The sequence below is a fragment of the Neolamprologus multifasciatus genome, chromosome 23 (assembly GCF_963576455.1).
Source record: "Neolamprologus multifasciatus chromosome 23, fNeoMul1.2, whole genome shotgun sequence".
Lineage (NCBI taxonomy): Eukaryota > Metazoa > Chordata > Actinopteri > Cichliformes > Cichlidae > Neolamprologus > Neolamprologus multifasciatus.
In genome coordinates, this window is record NC_140460.1 from 37,674,018 (window position 1) to 37,690,391 (window position 16,374).

General features: G+C 42.5%; 1 protein-coding gene across 13 annotated transcripts in view; it reads left to right on the forward strand.

The window, feature by feature from the left end:
- mcf2la (mcf.2 cell line derived transforming sequence-like a) overlaps window positions 1-16,374 on the forward strand; it is a 58,323-nt gene that overhangs the window by 39,188 nt on the left and 2,761 nt on the right. For 9 of the 13 annotated variants that reach the window (XM_085151866.1, XM_085151864.1, XM_085151865.1 and 6 more), the window contains 27 exons: window positions 3,905-4,018; window positions 4,210-4,326; window positions 6,705-6,854; window positions 6,943-7,067; window positions 7,183-7,297; window positions 7,380-7,499; window positions 7,716-7,907; window positions 7,995-8,186; window positions 8,278-8,431; window positions 8,565-8,617; window positions 8,732-8,811; window positions 8,928-8,994; window positions 9,083-9,198; window positions 9,298-9,367; window positions 9,465-9,557; window positions 9,652-9,744; window positions 9,826-9,951; window positions 10,684-10,905; window positions 10,991-11,083; window positions 11,165-11,243; window positions 11,343-11,418; window positions 11,521-11,627; window positions 11,838-11,930; window positions 12,864-12,938; window positions 14,291-14,400; window positions 14,515-14,627; window positions 16,262-16,365. In XM_085151866.1, the coding sequence (XP_085007992.1) occupies window positions 3,905-4,018; window positions 4,210-4,326; window positions 6,705-6,854; window positions 6,943-7,067; window positions 7,183-7,297; window positions 7,380-7,499; window positions 7,716-7,907; window positions 7,995-8,186; window positions 8,278-8,431; window positions 8,565-8,617; window positions 8,732-8,811; window positions 8,928-8,994; window positions 9,083-9,198; window positions 9,298-9,367; window positions 9,465-9,557; window positions 9,652-9,744; window positions 9,826-9,951; window positions 10,684-10,905; window positions 10,991-11,083; window positions 11,165-11,243; window positions 11,343-11,418; window positions 11,521-11,627; window positions 11,838-11,930; window positions 12,864-12,938; window positions 14,291-14,400; window positions 14,515-14,627; window positions 16,262-16,365 (3,049 nt within the window). Of the gene's footprint in view, window positions 1-3,904; window positions 4,019-4,209; window positions 4,327-6,704; window positions 6,855-6,942; window positions 7,068-7,182; window positions 7,298-7,379; window positions 7,500-7,715; window positions 7,908-7,994; window positions 8,187-8,277; window positions 8,432-8,564; window positions 8,618-8,731; window positions 8,812-8,927; window positions 8,995-9,082; window positions 9,199-9,297; window positions 9,368-9,464; window positions 9,558-9,651; window positions 9,745-9,825; window positions 9,952-10,683; window positions 10,906-10,990; window positions 11,084-11,164; window positions 11,244-11,342; window positions 11,419-11,520; window positions 11,628-11,837; window positions 11,931-12,863; window positions 12,939-13,475; window positions 13,551-14,290; window positions 14,401-14,514; window positions 14,628-16,261; window positions 16,366-16,374 lie in introns of all 13 variants that reach the window. The other 4 variants (XM_085151873.1, XM_085151861.1, XM_085151867.1 and 1 more) reach the window with 4 other exon arrangements.

Consider the following 16,374-nt stretch of genomic DNA (forward strand, 5'->3'; position numbering starts at 1 on the left):
ACCTCCTGTAAAATTCCATTTTATTTATAACAAAACATTTTCAGTACCACCACCGCATTTACAAAACTACACAGTGTATAATCTTTATATTTTTTCATTTTGGGTCTTTTTGTTCCCAGTCTTCTCTGTCTTTAAATTAAACAAAAGCTAAAAAAAAAAAAAAAAGAAGAGAAGAAATCAAGCCAAGATGACAAATGTGGCCTCCTGTAATTTAGAGTGGTGGTAGAGTTTATCAGCGTGGTAGCAGAAGCTTCTCTGCTGGATATTCCTTCCTTCCTTTACCTCTCCCTCTCATTACCCCGTCTCTTTCCCCTTTGAATCATCCATCACTCCATTCCTCTGTTTAGCTCTCACCCCCCTCGGAGTTGCCTTCCTCACTTTAACTCAGAAAGCTGAAATGTGTATTTTTATTTTCAGTGCGGTGAAATGCTTTTTTTAAAATTTATATTCATGGCCTGCTCTCAAAAAGAATGATGTAATGGTTTGATGTAGTGGATATTTTGTGTGAATAAGATTCCAACTGGCAGTTTCAGCTCTTATGTAAATGCCTTTTCATGTTTCATGTAGGGAGGGAGGTAAAATATAAAAGGGTACGTCGAGTCCACACTGGAAGCAGGCAGCATTATAACCTAACCTGAAGGCATGAAGGCCAGGTGGTGAGACCGACTGTCTGACATGATCTCCTCCTCACTCTCCTGTGGTTGGATGTCCTTGCTGGACACGCCTGTTTTGTCCACTAGCCAGTGGCAGTCGGCCTCATTGGAGAATGAAAGTTGTTCATCGTCCCGTGAGATGCTCTATTCGTGAAGGCTGCTCAAGGTCACGTGCTGCCATTTGCTGGTTCGCCAGGGGGAACGAGGGACGGAAAAAAATAAAGGAGTGGGCAAGTGTTAGTAGTATTACTGCAAAGCAAAGGCACAGCTGCTCTCAGGCTGCTTTGTTGGTGCTTTCACCATCTAGACACAGTGCTGGGTTGTAAAATTAAGGTAGTGAGCTCATTGGATAGTTTGATTTTGATATTTATCAGTGCAGAAATAATTGGTTACTGTGAAGAGACACTCAGGTGTTGGGTTTAAAGACTTAAAGAAACACTCCACTGCCCTAGAGAGAATATTATTGCTCATGTCTGAAGTGTTACTTTCCTTTTCCCCCCACTTTGTGTAGTGAACATGGAGGACCATCTTACCATATATGCAAATGCCAGAATTTATCTAGTATTCTGATTAAATTATGGGACACCTTCATGTCTGCTGCAGCTCGTCTTTGTGATTAGGGGTAATAAATACACAGGCATCCATGCATACGGAAACATTGCTGCAGGCGGAGGATGCAGATGGCTCAGTCAGCCGGTGTCAGTGAGAGGCTCGGGTTTGTTGCAACAGATCGTTTTTAACATCAGCTAAAAAGGCGTTCCAGTAAATTTCAGCACTCTCCCTGTCAAGATCTCAGCTGAGCGTCTTTGTCGCAACTGGGACATTGTTCACGTCTAAAAGTGAGAGCGGTAATGCAGGCGGAGAAGGGGGGGTTCGAGCACGTGGTGGATGGAGGTGGTTTAATATGGTGGCGGGCCAACTCCCGGGAGAGCAGTGTGGATGTGATTAGAGGACATGACTGAAGTGGTTTTTCCCGTTCCACCCATCCTTCTTCCCTTCCATCATCCCGTTCAAAAGAAAATTATATTCTAATTCTTATCATTTATTAATGAGCGCGGAAAATGTCTGCGCGTGCGCGTGCATGCGTCGCTTTAATGTATAAGCGGGGTATCGGTGTTCATCTGTCACGGGGAGTGCACCGAGCAGCACGTGTATTGTCATGTTAATGCAGAGCTACAAATTAAACCAGGACTTCTCAGGGTTTATTGAATTTAATGACCTCCAATTACACATGCGCTGCTCACTGATGTCTGGATGGTGTGTTATTGATGAGGGAAAAAAAGGAAAACTAAAAAAAAATTATTTTTCTGTAGTTAACATGCACTGTCATCTGTCAATAATCCCAATAGGAAGCACTGTATGTAAAAGATATGCAGGCAGTATGGGTGGAAAGATGCTGTGTAGAGTGAGTGAATTTTCCAACCTAGCTGCCTCTCATCAACATCACAGCAAGCTCTGTCTCTGTGTGTGTGTGTGTGTGTGTGTGTGTGTGTGTGTGCGCGTGTGTGCGCGTGTGTGCGCGTGTGTGTGCGTAAAAGCCAAAAATAAATGACTGGAAGAGTAGAATGAGGCTGCGGCACCGGGAACAGTCTTAGACGGCTCCTCGTCTACTCTGTCTTTCCCGCTAAGGCTCTCAACGCGTTTCCATGACAACCCAATGCAGGCATTTCATGACGATGATGTATGCACGCTGGATGTGTGTGAGCGCCTCTGTACCAGTGCAGTCCTTTTCCTTGTAGACTAAATTGAAGCCATGCTTTACGGATGACTTATTTATCATAGGGCTCGTACTCTTTGCTGCGCGTTACCAGTGATTCTAATGAATAAGGCAGCCGTGGCGCTATTTTGTACAGGCTGTCGTCACGCACTCCCTTTTGTCAGTGAATAAATCAACTAAAAATATTCCCAAATAACACAGGGCGCTGTATTTAGATATTATAAGTGCATGGCTCAGTGGGTTAAGCCTCAGCTGAAGTTTGATCAGCAGAAAAGACATGAATTTACCAAGAAAAGCAGTGTCAATTAAACCAGTTCTAAACCAAAAAACAGCAAAAAAAGCTTTAATTTTTAAGCGTCATCATCTTTCAGATTTTCTTTTGTCAGCAGATACAATTTATGGTTATGCTAAAAATGTCATGAGCTTGTCACAGAGCTCTAAGCTTGCCTCTGGTGCTATGTGTGTGTGAGCACATGTCATCCTGCATTGATTTACGATGTCTAACAGGGCGGAGCAATTCACTCGGGGATTTAGAGGAAGCCGCAACCGATATAGCCTTTCAGCTGAGTGGCCTCCTGAGCCGCTGCCTGTTAGAAGGCAGTGTTTTTAACCTGCTAGTGTGGAGGTGGACAGACCAAATGCTACAGCTACTCCCCAAAGTCACAGGACTAATAACATTACACTGCAGTCACAGCTTTCCAGATGAGAGCTGCTGCAGGGGAACTGCAGTGAAGAAACGCAGCAGATTTATTAGATGTTAAACGCTCTTAAATCTCTTTACTGCTGGTTTGGGATTGCAGCAGTGGGACAATGGGCACAGATGTGAGGTTTGTTTAATGCCTCACTCAGGAGCTGCACCGTTAAACCAGGGCTCTGCCTTTATTACTGTCAGGATCGAGAGACTATACAGTTGGACTGGCACAACTGTGAACCTTATATCTCACAAATTTACGGTGTGTTAAAGCCAACTTTGCTTTAGGCTATGAGCACAGCATTGCTTCTGAGGTAGTTTTATAGCGAGGGCTGTTACAGGGGCTTCAGTTTAACTTTTTTCTGTTCTGTTCGGTCAAACATTTGCAGCACTTCATCTAGCAGGCACTCATCAGATGAAAACACTTGACATGAAATGCATTTTATCTTGTGCACCTTGCTCTTCTTCATGGCTTCATGTCATAGATTCGATTTTAAAGCTATTGACACCAGCCTGAACTGCTGATACAAAGCAGGATGGAGCCACGCTTTCGCTTTTATGCCAAATTCTGACCCTACAGCAGATATGGAGTCATCAGACCAGGCAACGTTTTTTTGGTCTTCTATTATAAAATTTTGTTAAGCTTGTGAATTGAAAGCTCAGTTTCAAGTTTTCATTGTGGTCTTCTGCTGTTGTAGCCCGTATCTTTCAAGCTTTGGCATTCAGAGATGCTCTTCTGCACACCTCAGTTATTGAAATTTCTTGGGATAATTTGTGGGTGGAAGTAAGCGTAAGGTATTGATCACTGTCTAATCCGACTCCCTGTCCTCCTTTCTCTGTAAGGGTTCATTTCCCGGGAACTTACACTTGGTTCTGGTGTTGCGTCCCACTACTTTGTTCCAGCGGACTCTGTCGGACTTCCTGTTCAAGTTCAACAGGGATGAGTTCAAGATGAAGGTATGACTAATACACTGCAGCACTTTGTCTTTACGTAATGGCTCCCTTGTGAATCACTGAGAGCACAATTATTATTTTAGCTAGTGTAGAGCTGTCGTCACTGTTGTAACTTATGTTTATGTTTGTATTCATCTCAAAATAAATGTGTGATAGTATTTCATTTAATCAGTTTGGGTGTGTGTGTGTGTCAGGTGGTGATGCTGAGTTCTGTGACTGAGCTCCATGCGTATATTGATCCAGGACAACTAACCAAAGAGTTGGGAGGCACACAGGAATACCACCATGACAGCTGGATCTCACACCGCACTGTATGTACACACACGACTATTTTGTCCCCGATTTCTTTAAATATATATATATTAGGGGTGCAACGATACACAAAATTCACGGTTCGGTTCAGTTCGATACTTTGGTGTTACGGTTCGATATTTTTTCGATACAAAAAAATGTTCATGCCTTTTAACTCAAAAGTACAGTTTTTAAATCTAATGTTGCTGAAACAACAAAATAATAAAAAAAAATTAATCTATCTGATTGAGGAATCACTCATCTTTGGAAAAGCGAGTTTATTACAGAGAAATGGCTCTTTCCAAAATAAAAGCTATACTATACGCTTCTTCTGGGTTATACTCTCAGCAGCATATTAAACATATCAGATCCCCATAAGGAGAATCATGTGCTAACGGCTGTCTAAATGTCGTTGTGTTCCCACTAGTTCTGTCAGCATTAATCTCGTTAAAATGACATTAACGCCATAGCGCGGCAAATCTCCGTTAACGAGTTACCACGGATTGCCCCGTGCGTGGGGCTGGACGGCGTCAACACGTTAACAAGCTAACTGCGCTAACGCACTAGTTCCCACCAATTGAGCATTGCGTGGCACATCCGACATACTGTTTTACTTTAGTCCATGACGCGCTTACCTTCAGGGTCATACTTCACATGAAGACCAAAATAGTTCCAAACGCCAGATCTGAATGAGGGTGGGGGAGGTTCAATTTGCTATGTTGCAACGAGCTTAGCTTCTGTCTTGCTAGCTTGCGTTGCGGTCAGTGGATCTGCACTCGACAGTGCAGCCTAGGTGGAGTAGTCGAACGCAGATCCACTGAGCGCTCAACACAGACAGCATCATCAGAAGAAAAGTTGACAAAATAAATAAAAATTTTTGTATGCCTACCGAACCGAAAGCACTGTATCGAACGGTTCAATATCGATACAAGTATCGTTGCACCCCTAATATATATATATATATATATATATATATATATTAGGGGTGCAACGATACACAAAATTCACGGTTCGGTTCGGTTTGATACTTTGGTGTCACGGTTCGATATTTGTTCGATACAAAAAAATGTTCATGCTTTTTTAATTTGTCATTTATTAAAATGATAAATATATTTTAACTCAAAAGTACAGTTTTTAAATTTAATGTTGCTGAAACAACAAAGTAATAAAAAATAAATCTATCTGATCGAGAAATCACTCATCTTTGGAAAAGAGTTTATTACAGAGAAATGGCTCTTTCCAAAATAAAAGCTATACTATACGCTTCTTCTGGGCTATATTCTCAGCAGCATATTAAACATATCAGGTCCCCATAAGGAGAATCATGTGCTAACGGCTGACTAAATGACTCGGGTAAAGTTTGTAGCATGCGTGCTTGTTGTTTTTGTCTGCTTCCACTTGTCTTTGCACTAGGATGATGTCGGAGTAAATGTGCAGTCATATTCGTTGTGTTCCCACTAGTGCTGTCAGCGTTAATCTGAAATGACGTTAACGCCACAACACGGCAAATCTCCGTTAACGAGCTACCGCGGATTGCCCCGTGCGTGGGGCTGGACTGCGTCAACACGTTAACGAGCTAACTGCGCTAACGCAGTAGTTCCCACCAATATAATTGAGCATTGCGTGGCACATCCGACATACAGTTTTACTTTTGTCCATGACGCGCTTACCTTCAGGGTCATACTTCACATGAAAACCAAAATAGTTCCAAAGGTCAGATCTGAATGAGGGTGGAGGAGGTTCAATTTGCCATGTTGCGAGCTTAGCTTCTGTCTTGCTAGCTTGCACTCAGTGGATCTGCGCTCGACAGTGCAGCCTAGGCGGAGTAGTCGAACGCAGATCCACTGAGCGCTCAACACAGACAGCATCATCAGAAGGAAAGTTGATCAAATAAATTAAAAAATGTGTATTGTTCGATACATATGCTTACCGAACCGAAAGCACTGTATATATATATATATATATATATATATATATATATATATATATATATATATATATATATATATATATGTATATATATATGTATATATATATGTATATATATATATATGTATATATATATATGTATATATATATATGTATATATATATATGTATATATATATATATATGTATGTATATGTATATGTATATATATGTATATGTATATATATATATGTATATATATATATATATGTATGTATATGTATATGTATATATATGTATATGTATATATATGTATGTATGTATATATATGTATGTATGTATATATATATATATATGTATGTATATATATGTATGTATATATATATGTATGTATATATATATATATGTATATGTATATATATATATATATGTGTGTTCTGACTTATTTTTTCTCTGCCACATACATATGCATACGTGTATGCCCTCCACAGGCCATTGAGGCCTTCGCCCTCATGGTGAAGACCACGGCTCAGACCCTGCAAGCGTTTGGCACTGAGCTTGCAGAGACCGAGTTACCCAACGATGCTGAGGCCACCACCATCCTGCTGCAGACTCACACACTGAAAAAGGATACGATGAAGGTTGGAGATGCTTTTCTGTTTTTGTGGCAAACTTCTTTTTCTCGTTTTGTTGCTTTTAGAAAGTTTTTAAAATGGTTTGAATTTCCAGGAGGACCTGAGGGTGGCGCAGTCACAAGGAGGACGGCTGCTGGACTGCATCAACGAGCCTCTCAAGGCAGACCCCGAATACAACATGACGCATGATGAACAGGAAAACTTGGCCACTGTGCAGAGGTGGAGGACTAAACTGAAGGATGCATAAATAAAAAATGAAGTTGCCCCAGCATGCACGAATAAATGTCCTCTTTTGTCTCCCAACGCGTCTCATTTGCCTCCTTTCCCCTTTCAGACTCCTAGGTCAGCTGGATGAGACGGAGATGGCATTTGACGACTTCTGGGAGCGCCACCGTACCAAGCTGGAGCAGTGTTTGCACCTCCGCCATTTTGAGCAGCACTTCCATGAAGTGAGTCAAGAGTCTTCCTCTCATCTCCAATCCAAATCTCGGAAAACGACGTGCTTATCAAATCAATCCCTGTGCTCCTCAGGTGCGCGCCCAACTCGATGTGACGTCCGAGCGATTGTCGGGCTTCTCCGAGGTCAGCGTAAGCCCCGCCCATGCAGAGCACGTCCTCAGAGAGCTCAGCGGCCACGAGGATAAAGCCCGAGTAAGTACACACAATTGCACACGCAGTCTTGCTCATGTGGTTCAAAAAGACATGCTCAGCATTATCTGTCCTCTGTTCGTGCAGAATCTCTATAGATCTTCAAAATGCTGAATACCAGTATATAATATCGTGTCCCGCTCTGCTGCTGAGGCAGAATTCTGTATATTCTGACTTATAATAAAGATATATTCCAATTGTTTTGGTGTGTCTTGAAAGGACATCTTAGACCTCGCCTTGTCCTTGGTCAGTGAAGGTGACAGGCTGATAGAAAACTCCCACTACGCAGAGGACTCCATCAGGCCAAAGTGCACCGAACTGAGAGGAGTGTGTGAGGAGATCAGCTCCACTCTGAGGAGCAAAAAGAGCCTCCTGCTAAGAGCCATGGAGCTCCACCACGCTCTGGAGGAGGTAAGAGTGTGAGGAAGGCTTCATGAATCGTCCACAACAAATCCGCTGTATCCTTAGAAGCACTCATTGGTATTTCCCCCCTCAAAGGCGTCGCACTGGTGTGAGGAAGGCATCTTCCTGTTGGCTAACCAGCCAGTGGACCGCTGTCAGTCTCAGGACGGGGCAGAAGCAGCTCTACAAGAACTGGAGCGATACTTGGATACAGCATCCCTGCACACCCTCACTGACCGCAGCGCCATCTGCTGCCAGTACGAGGCGGTGCTCAACTCTCAGCTCAGGGTCCGTGAGAAGATTTTCAGTTTAAATTTTTAATGTGTGACACCTTTATCATATTTCACATTGAGCTGCAATATTTTCCATCCTCCTTTAGGACCAGATAGAGAGAGTTTTCCAGAAGCAAAGCTCCGTCCAGGAGATGTTCGAGAAGAGACGCGTCAGCTTGAAGAAACTTGCCGCTAAACAGACGAGACCAGTCCAGCCAGTAGCTCCAAGACCCGAAGTCAAGTCACCGCATTCTTCTCCCCGTAAGTAGCCATCTGTAATTGGTTTAAAGAAGAACAAGTGCCAGGAACTGATGTCGAACGACACTCGTTTAGTGGTGGTTTGATTAGGATGAGAAGGACGAATCTAAACATAATGATGTTTTTTTCTAATCAGATCTAGAGAGAAAAGACAGGAGATACTCTGCTGATAATGTCCTCTCCAAAAAGGTAAATTCTTATCATTTCTACGAATGTTGTGTGATACAATAAAGGTTTTAAGTGGGTGATAAATACTAAACATGCATGACTGTGTCTGATTCATTCATTTATTTATTTTTTAAGGTGGAGTCTCCTGTACACAACGGTGGCACAAGACATGCTTCTCTTTCAGAAGAAGAAGAAAACTTGGCAGTGCTTCGCCGGTAAGGGGTCAAAGTCCTTTCCCCAGAGCCCTAGATAGGAAAGCAATTATTTGGCAATCATGCTGCTTGTTCTTTGTAGTCCGCATTGTATTTTGTGTTGTGTGTGTACATTTCAGTCACGTGATGAACGAGCTGCTGGAGACGGAGAGAGCTTATGTCGAGGAGCTGCTGTGTGTGCTGGAGGTGAGCGGTGTCGGTAATGATACCGTGACCTGACGTTAATTGGCGAAAAGGCTGAAGCTTTTACTAAATGTGTGATGTTAAAATCCAGGGCTACGCGGCAGAGATGGACAACCCTGCCATGGCTCACCTCATCCCCAGCAACCTGCACAGCAAGAAGGACATCCTGTTTGGGAACATGCCAGAAATCTACCAGTTTCACAAGAGGTACACTTTTATTTATTTAAGCTAATTGATTATATATGTGGGTGCTTTACAAATGTTGCTCATAGTTTGAGTATTTATATCTGTCTTTCCTGTCTCAAGGACATTTCTGAAGGAACTGGAAGCACACACTGACTGCCCAGAGCTGGTGGGCCGCTGCTTTTTAGAACGGGTGAGCACTTTTAGCAATGTTTCAGCAACTTTCAGCAATGTTTCCGTCAACAGCGGTTGAGCTCGTACTGACTTGCTAATGATTGTTTTCGCTGCAGATGAAGGACCTGCAGATCTACGAGGCTTACTGCCAAAATAAACCTCGCTCCGAGAGCTTGTGGAGACAGTGCTCCGACTGTGCCTTCTTCCAGGTCAGCCCTCACAGCTGTAGCACCGCCTTCCTTTTCACGGGCTTTTAAGCAATATAAAACTTAAATCTTAACCGGCTCATGTTTTATACACCAGGAGTGCCAGAAGAAGCTGGAACATAAACTTGGATTGGACTCCTACCTCCTTAAACCCGTCCAGAGAATCACCAAGTACCAGCTACTGCTTAAGGTCGGCTCTGTTCATGTATTATGTACACCTGTTATGTAAGAGGGGGGATGACTCACTGTTTTGTTTTTTCAATGTTTGCAGGAGATGTTGAAGTACAGCAAGGGCTGTGATGGTTGTGACGACCTACAGGAAGCGCTGTCCTCCATTCTTGGGATTCTCAAAGCCGTTAATGACTCCATGCATCTCATTGCCATCACAGGATATGAGGTTAGAAGAAGTACACTGCGTTTGCAAACTTTACTAGAGGTGGTCAAATCATTTTAAACTGCCTTGAAAGTCTTGAATGGGATATCTAGCTGTGGGAAAATGGGTTGAGTTTGCAGTTTCGTGCGTTCTTTTAAAATACAGAGCAGGTTAATTATTCTTTAACAAGAGCTGATGGGGTTTACAGGGCCTGGGCAGGACACTCTCCCCTAAGTGCCCTCTGCCAACTCTCTTCCCACTTTTCTTATCTGCTTTTTCTATTTTCCCCTCCAGGCTAAAACATTTCTTTGTTTTTTAAGTACATATAATCAAATATCTAAAAACATTAAAGGCTACAGAGCTGAAACACAGCTACCTGTGCAAAGGTGCAAAGCCAGAGTCAAAAACAGTTGCAATAGCTCCATCATGTGGCCAGTTTCAAAACTGCAATGCTGCAAAACTTTAACCAGGGGTGCGAAACATAAGGTCCAGGAGCCAGAATTTGCCCAGTAAAGGTTTTAGAAAATGCGAAGGAAGGTGTAAATGTTTTAATTGATTGAACTGTATGTATACTGTACTTGTCCCACTGATGAGTAATAGATAAACAATTAAATGACAAAAAAGTAAATTAACAAAAATGTGCTGCTTTATAATTACAGGACAGTTTTGGCAATAAGCTACCAGAATTTTTTATTTATCGGCTTTCAGAGATGTCGTGCAATGCAAAAACACGCATCTGTCTTTTCACCCTGTTAGGGTAACCTGTCAGAGCTGGGTCGTCTGCTGATGCAGGGCTCCTTCAGCGTGTGGACCGAGCATAAGAAAGGTCATGCCAAAGTGAAGGACCTGGCCAGGTTTAAGCCCATGCAGAGGCACCTGTTCCTGCACCAGAAGGCCCTGCTCTTCTGCAAGAGGAGAGAGGAGAACGGGGAGGGCTACGAGAAAGCTCCGTCTTACAGCTTCAAACACTCCCTCAGTGTGAGCCTGCTTGCTCCATTTTTAAAAGGAACGACGATGCCGTAGCAGTAAAGATTTAGTGTTTAAGTTTCCTATATTCTTTCAGATGAGCGCGGTGGGCATCACAGAGAATGCCAAGGGAGACAACAAGAAGTTTGAGATCTGGTGCAACTCGAGAGAAGAAGTTTTTATAGTGCAGGTAAGGGCGTTCGACCTGATTGCTTTTATTAATCATACCTTTAGAGATGAGGAATGATTGTCCGCACTTGTTCTAATCTAGGCCCCGACACCCGAGATTAAAACGGCATGGGTGAACGAGATCCGCAAAGTTTTGACTCAGCAGCTCAAAGCCTGCAGAGGTATTGTGAAAACTTCTTCCTTAACTTTTCCAGAAGTTCTTATTTTTTTAAACCTATTTTATTCCTTTTTAATACTTTTGTTGTTGTTGTATGTTTTAGATGCCAGCCAGCAGAAGAGCTCAGACTCTATGTCCCCAAGTCCCACCAGCAACAACACCACTTCCATCTCTCTCAGGTTGGTGGCTTATATGTAACGTAAGGACTCATTAGACAGATTAGAGATAATAAGGAAAAAAATCACACATACGTCTGTTTTTTTACTTTTTTCTTTTTGCAGCCCTTTCCGTAGCAGCGGTCAGAAGAACCAGAAGAAGCAAGAGGAGAAGAAGACTGAGCCGGCCCCGACCTCTGACAGCAACTCGTCATCCTCGCCGAAACACAAAGGTAGATGTTTGAGTTAAACAGCATCTTCGAAGACGATAACACTTGTATCTAAGTCCCTACTCTAAGCTGTGCTCTAAACTCCCACTAAACCAGGTTCTTTTTGTCTTCATCTATCATCTTTCTCTCTCCTCTCCACTCCCCTGTTTGGGGCTTCATCTCTCTTTTCATGGCTGCCCTTGTCCTGCACTCATTTCAAATCATTGCTTCCAGAAGAGCCGGTGACCAGTCCGACCACTGACAGGTCCTCAGTGGCCAAAAAGCGTTTTACTTTGCAGGGCTTCAGCAATCTCAAGAGTCCCAAAGGTAACATTAGCGAATGCAAACATTTTTTTAAAGGAAGGATAATGCTAAGAACAGCTCAGCGTGGCCCGTCACAGTATGTCATTTGTCAGTGATGAAAAGTTCAGTTGATTATCAGCAAGAAACACCCTTCGCTATATAAACTAAGAATACTAATATATTAAATAAAGGCTTCAGAATCCAGTTCTGAATGTGAGCCTCTGTCTGAGCTTTTACCCGGTGCCCAATAATTAATCGGCCTCCTCCAGTCTAACCTGCTTCATGGCCTAATGGAGCACACATGATCCCTGATGGTTATGTTGGAGACAGTCTGCCTCCTGGTGGTAAAAGTTTAACACTGCCATTGTGGCTGAATCAAAACAAATATTAAGGTTTTTAAATTATATTGGAAAAAAATACAACTAGTCACTGGAGTAGAGGTGAAAGTGAAGTAGAAGCTCCTCTTCATGAAAGTAGTATTAGTCAAAACTTGTAAAGGTGACAGCTTCATTTTTTTAAAATTCTTGGGCTCTCAGTCCAGTTATTTAGCCTATAGCGGGCCTTGTTGCACATGCTCACTTTGGCCTATCTGCTACAAGACTTTTTTTTTTTTTTTTTTTTTTTAAATAGCTCTACTGAGTTTAAGACAACCTTCTTCTGATTGGCTGCTCTTCTAAAGCAGGAGTTTGCACAGCAGCTGAGTTGTGCTTGTGTGCTCACAGGGTTTAGCTTCATGCTTATTTTTACCTTTGACCAAATTTAATATGAGTATCCACCACTGTAATGGTGTGTGTGTGTGTGTGTGTGTGTGTGTTTGGCTATTGATTAGCTAAGACTGTTCGCATCATGTACAAACTTCTAACGTTAGTGTTGATTTCTTGCTTCCTTCTCGCTTCTGTCCTCCCTCACTTCTCTTCTCTTCTTCCTCCTTCACATCTTTCCTTCCTGTGTGGCCAGGCTCGACTCTGAGCCCTGAGCACAGCTCCAAACGCCACCTGGTAAAGAGCGATCCCACACCGTTTGGGTTCAAAGGTATATTTCCGCCCCATTATGAGGGAGCATTTCATCTTAGAGGCCATCTCACTTGATCACGATGTACTCCTGCTTCGATTGTCTCCATAATGTAGATTTGACACACGTTTCGTTACAAATGGGGTGTAACGTTGTAGCAACCCATCGGTCCATCAATATAGAGGCTGTTCTTCATCCTCTTGCTGATCATAGAGACTATCTGCATGTCTTCAAATGAGTAATAGAAGCAGCTAAAATGGCAGTAATATATTTGTATTGTGTTGCTTTGTTTGCTAAAACTGCCCAATTGGAATCTGGTGCATTTACGATTTAGACCAATGAAATGTTTCCAAAGGCTGGTTTGAGTTTCACCCATGCAGATAGTCGCACACTTTGTAACCTTCATCCACAGGTCATCATCATCATCAACTGTTACATGTCTGGTATCTTGTGCATTTCAGTGATGCTTGATCAGCTGACCCGTTGTCACCAACACCACAGGCTGGTTGTCACTGATTTTTTTTTTTTTCATTTTGCTGGCCGTTTCTTCCCCTTCAGAGCCGGCTCCCCACGTCACTCTGAGCAGAGTCAGATGGATGAGCACCTCTAGTCTGTTACAGAGCAAGCGGCGAGGTACAGAGCTGCTCTGAGCATCAGCAGCCACAGTGGGGGTGTTTGCTGTTGTTTGTGGGTGCTCGTGATTGATTTGAACCGAGGTAACGTGTCGCAGCGTGTATCTGCCGTAGGAGTCCTTTAGCCTTTTACTGAGTCTTACTGTCTTTTTGCACATTGGAGCGAGATCTAAAGATTCAACCTGACTAAATCTGAAGTCTCAGTTCTAGGCTAAATCTTTTTGCACGGTGCCTCCTCGACCTCATATCAATCATTGCCTCTTCTTCTGCTGTCGGGTGTTTTTTGCTTGTTTGTTTGGGGTTGTTGTGGTGCTGTACACAGTACGCCACTTCAGCAACTATTTTTCGGCACTGGGAGTCAGAGCAGCCTTGTAACAAATGCAGGTGATTGAAATCTGTTTTCTGATCACGGGTCCTCCTTTTCTTTCTGTCTGATGATCTTCTCTGTGACTTTTGGAGGAGCGTGTGTGGTTTTTGTATCTAAACAGATAAATTTTTCATAATCTGATCAATCACATTTTTTTTGGGGGGGAGGGGGTTACCCTCCACACAGGAGATTTGTGTGGCTTTCGCAAATATTTGATCCATTCATGTCATTTTTCTGTACTTCACTATTGAGCTCAAACATCTAATCTCACTTGATTTAACACGGAGCTTTGTGATAAAGATCGACCTCACTTCTCTCCTTTTGCCCCTTTTTTTTTGTCTGTGTGTTGAACTTTCCCATCATCCAACCTACAGGCTGGAACAAGGCGTCTCTCTCAGCGGACGCCTCAGAAGAGAACGATGGGTACTCCAGCGGCGAGGACCCCATGAACTCCGACCCCGAGGACGAAGTAGGAAAGAAGCTGGTGAGCCTGAGAATGAAGAATTATTATAGATCTGTATTTTTATTTCTTTTTTAGCTTTAAAGTTAAAGTGTGGTTGTAAAAGTTGGTAAAGTTGTTAACATTTGATCCTTTTAGGCTCCAGGAAAGTATACTGTGGTGGCAGACTGCGAGAAAGCGGGACCTCAGGAGCTGTCTGTTAAGAGTGGAGACATGGTCCAGCTGATCAGAGAAGGAGAGGAGGGACAGTGGTAAAAAAAACAAAAGCAAACAACACTTAATTTAAATGGATTTTAATAGGACCCAGGTGCATTTGAGCTGATAGGGAGGAAAGAGTAACTCAAATAACCACTTGTTACCAGCAAGGTGTGCAGAAGAGCATCTCTGAATGCACATGTCACACCTTAAGCAGAAGACCACAGTGGGTGTCTTCTGGAGCAAATGTGTGACGCTATAGACCCAAGATTGAGGAATGTTTCCAGGACCGTGTCGAATCTGTGCCAGAAAGAAAGAGTAAAAGTTGGTAATTTGTGACTGCACACACTTCTCAGGATAGCCGCCAAATTTAAGGGCTCCAATGCGAACTCTGAACTCTAAAGCTGACGGTATACACATCTGATTCTGCGAGGGAATATAATCTGAACTTTAATTCTTAAAGGAACAAGTTCACTCTGCTTTCATGATGTGACACATAACATAAATATGATAGTGAGCTGTACTTTAATCAGGCTTTTCTTCTGTGACTGATCACTCAAAATGCTTTTTACTACAAACCTCATTCTCCCAGTCTCTCTCTCACGCACACACACACACACACACACTAAGCACCTTGTCTAACATTCACACAAACACTCGCACTCGGGAGAATTTAGTGCTCGTACATGTAAATGGAGAGTAACTGTCATAGGTCTTCTATTTCGATCTTTGTTTATTAGCCACAATGTTAAAACTTCTCACCATAACAAGAAACTGGTGCAAACTGGATCCGCCTTCTTCAAAAGACTGGTTAAATATTGTTGGAGAAATCTATGCAATGGAAAAAATGACTTACATTCTCAGATTAAAGGAAGATATTTTCGTTGCTAAGTGGGAGAAGTGGACATTATATGGCACCAAGGAAAATTAATGAACGAACAAAACATCTAAGGTCTATAACTCTGTATATCTATTGATGCTTGCCCGTATAAAAGTACGTATATAAGCTGGAGTATGTATGCTGCGGAGTAAAGGCAGGTATGCATACAGTAGTTGATTAGAATTGGCACCCACACCTTTTGTTCGCTTTAGTTCCGTTTGTTTTGACTGTGTGCTTGCATGGTTATTTCTCCTGTAATGCAATACATGTCTGTGTTTAAACTGTGACAAAACTATCAATAAAAATTACAGTGTCAAAAAAAAACAAAAAAACAAAAACTTCTCACCAAAACTAGCTGTAAGCAATCAGGATACTGGGTAGAATTGTGGAAATGTCCTGTGCTGTATGGTACCAGGATCCTTTGGGTCCTGTTCAGGGTGAGGTGCAGTCAGTGCATTCCAGAATTACTCAATCAGAATGGTATCTAATCCTGTCACAGCAGTTTTTAAATTATTTTTTATTCCATTTTGCTGTGGTAGGGAGCTGTATCCAGATGAGGGAGGCTGCTTTGCCCTGGGCGTGGGGATTGGAGGGGTTTGGTTGGTCGGTAGCAATGCTTACATATATGCTATGTGTCATCAGCAACCATATAAATACCAGGATCCAAGATTTTCTAACTAAGCATTGCTTTATAACAAGATCATCAGTGCTGTATATTACACTTACAGTGGTTTTAATGTTGTGGCTTATTAATGTAAAATGTCCTGTAATTTTATCTAAAATGTATATATTTATTTAACTCCTTCACAGGTTCGTAAAGAACCTTCGCACCAGTAAGGAGGGCTGGGTGGCAGCAGCAAACCTCCTCAGCCTCATCTCAGAGTCCAAGTCATCTCAATCACTCAGCAGCTCAGGTTAGTTAC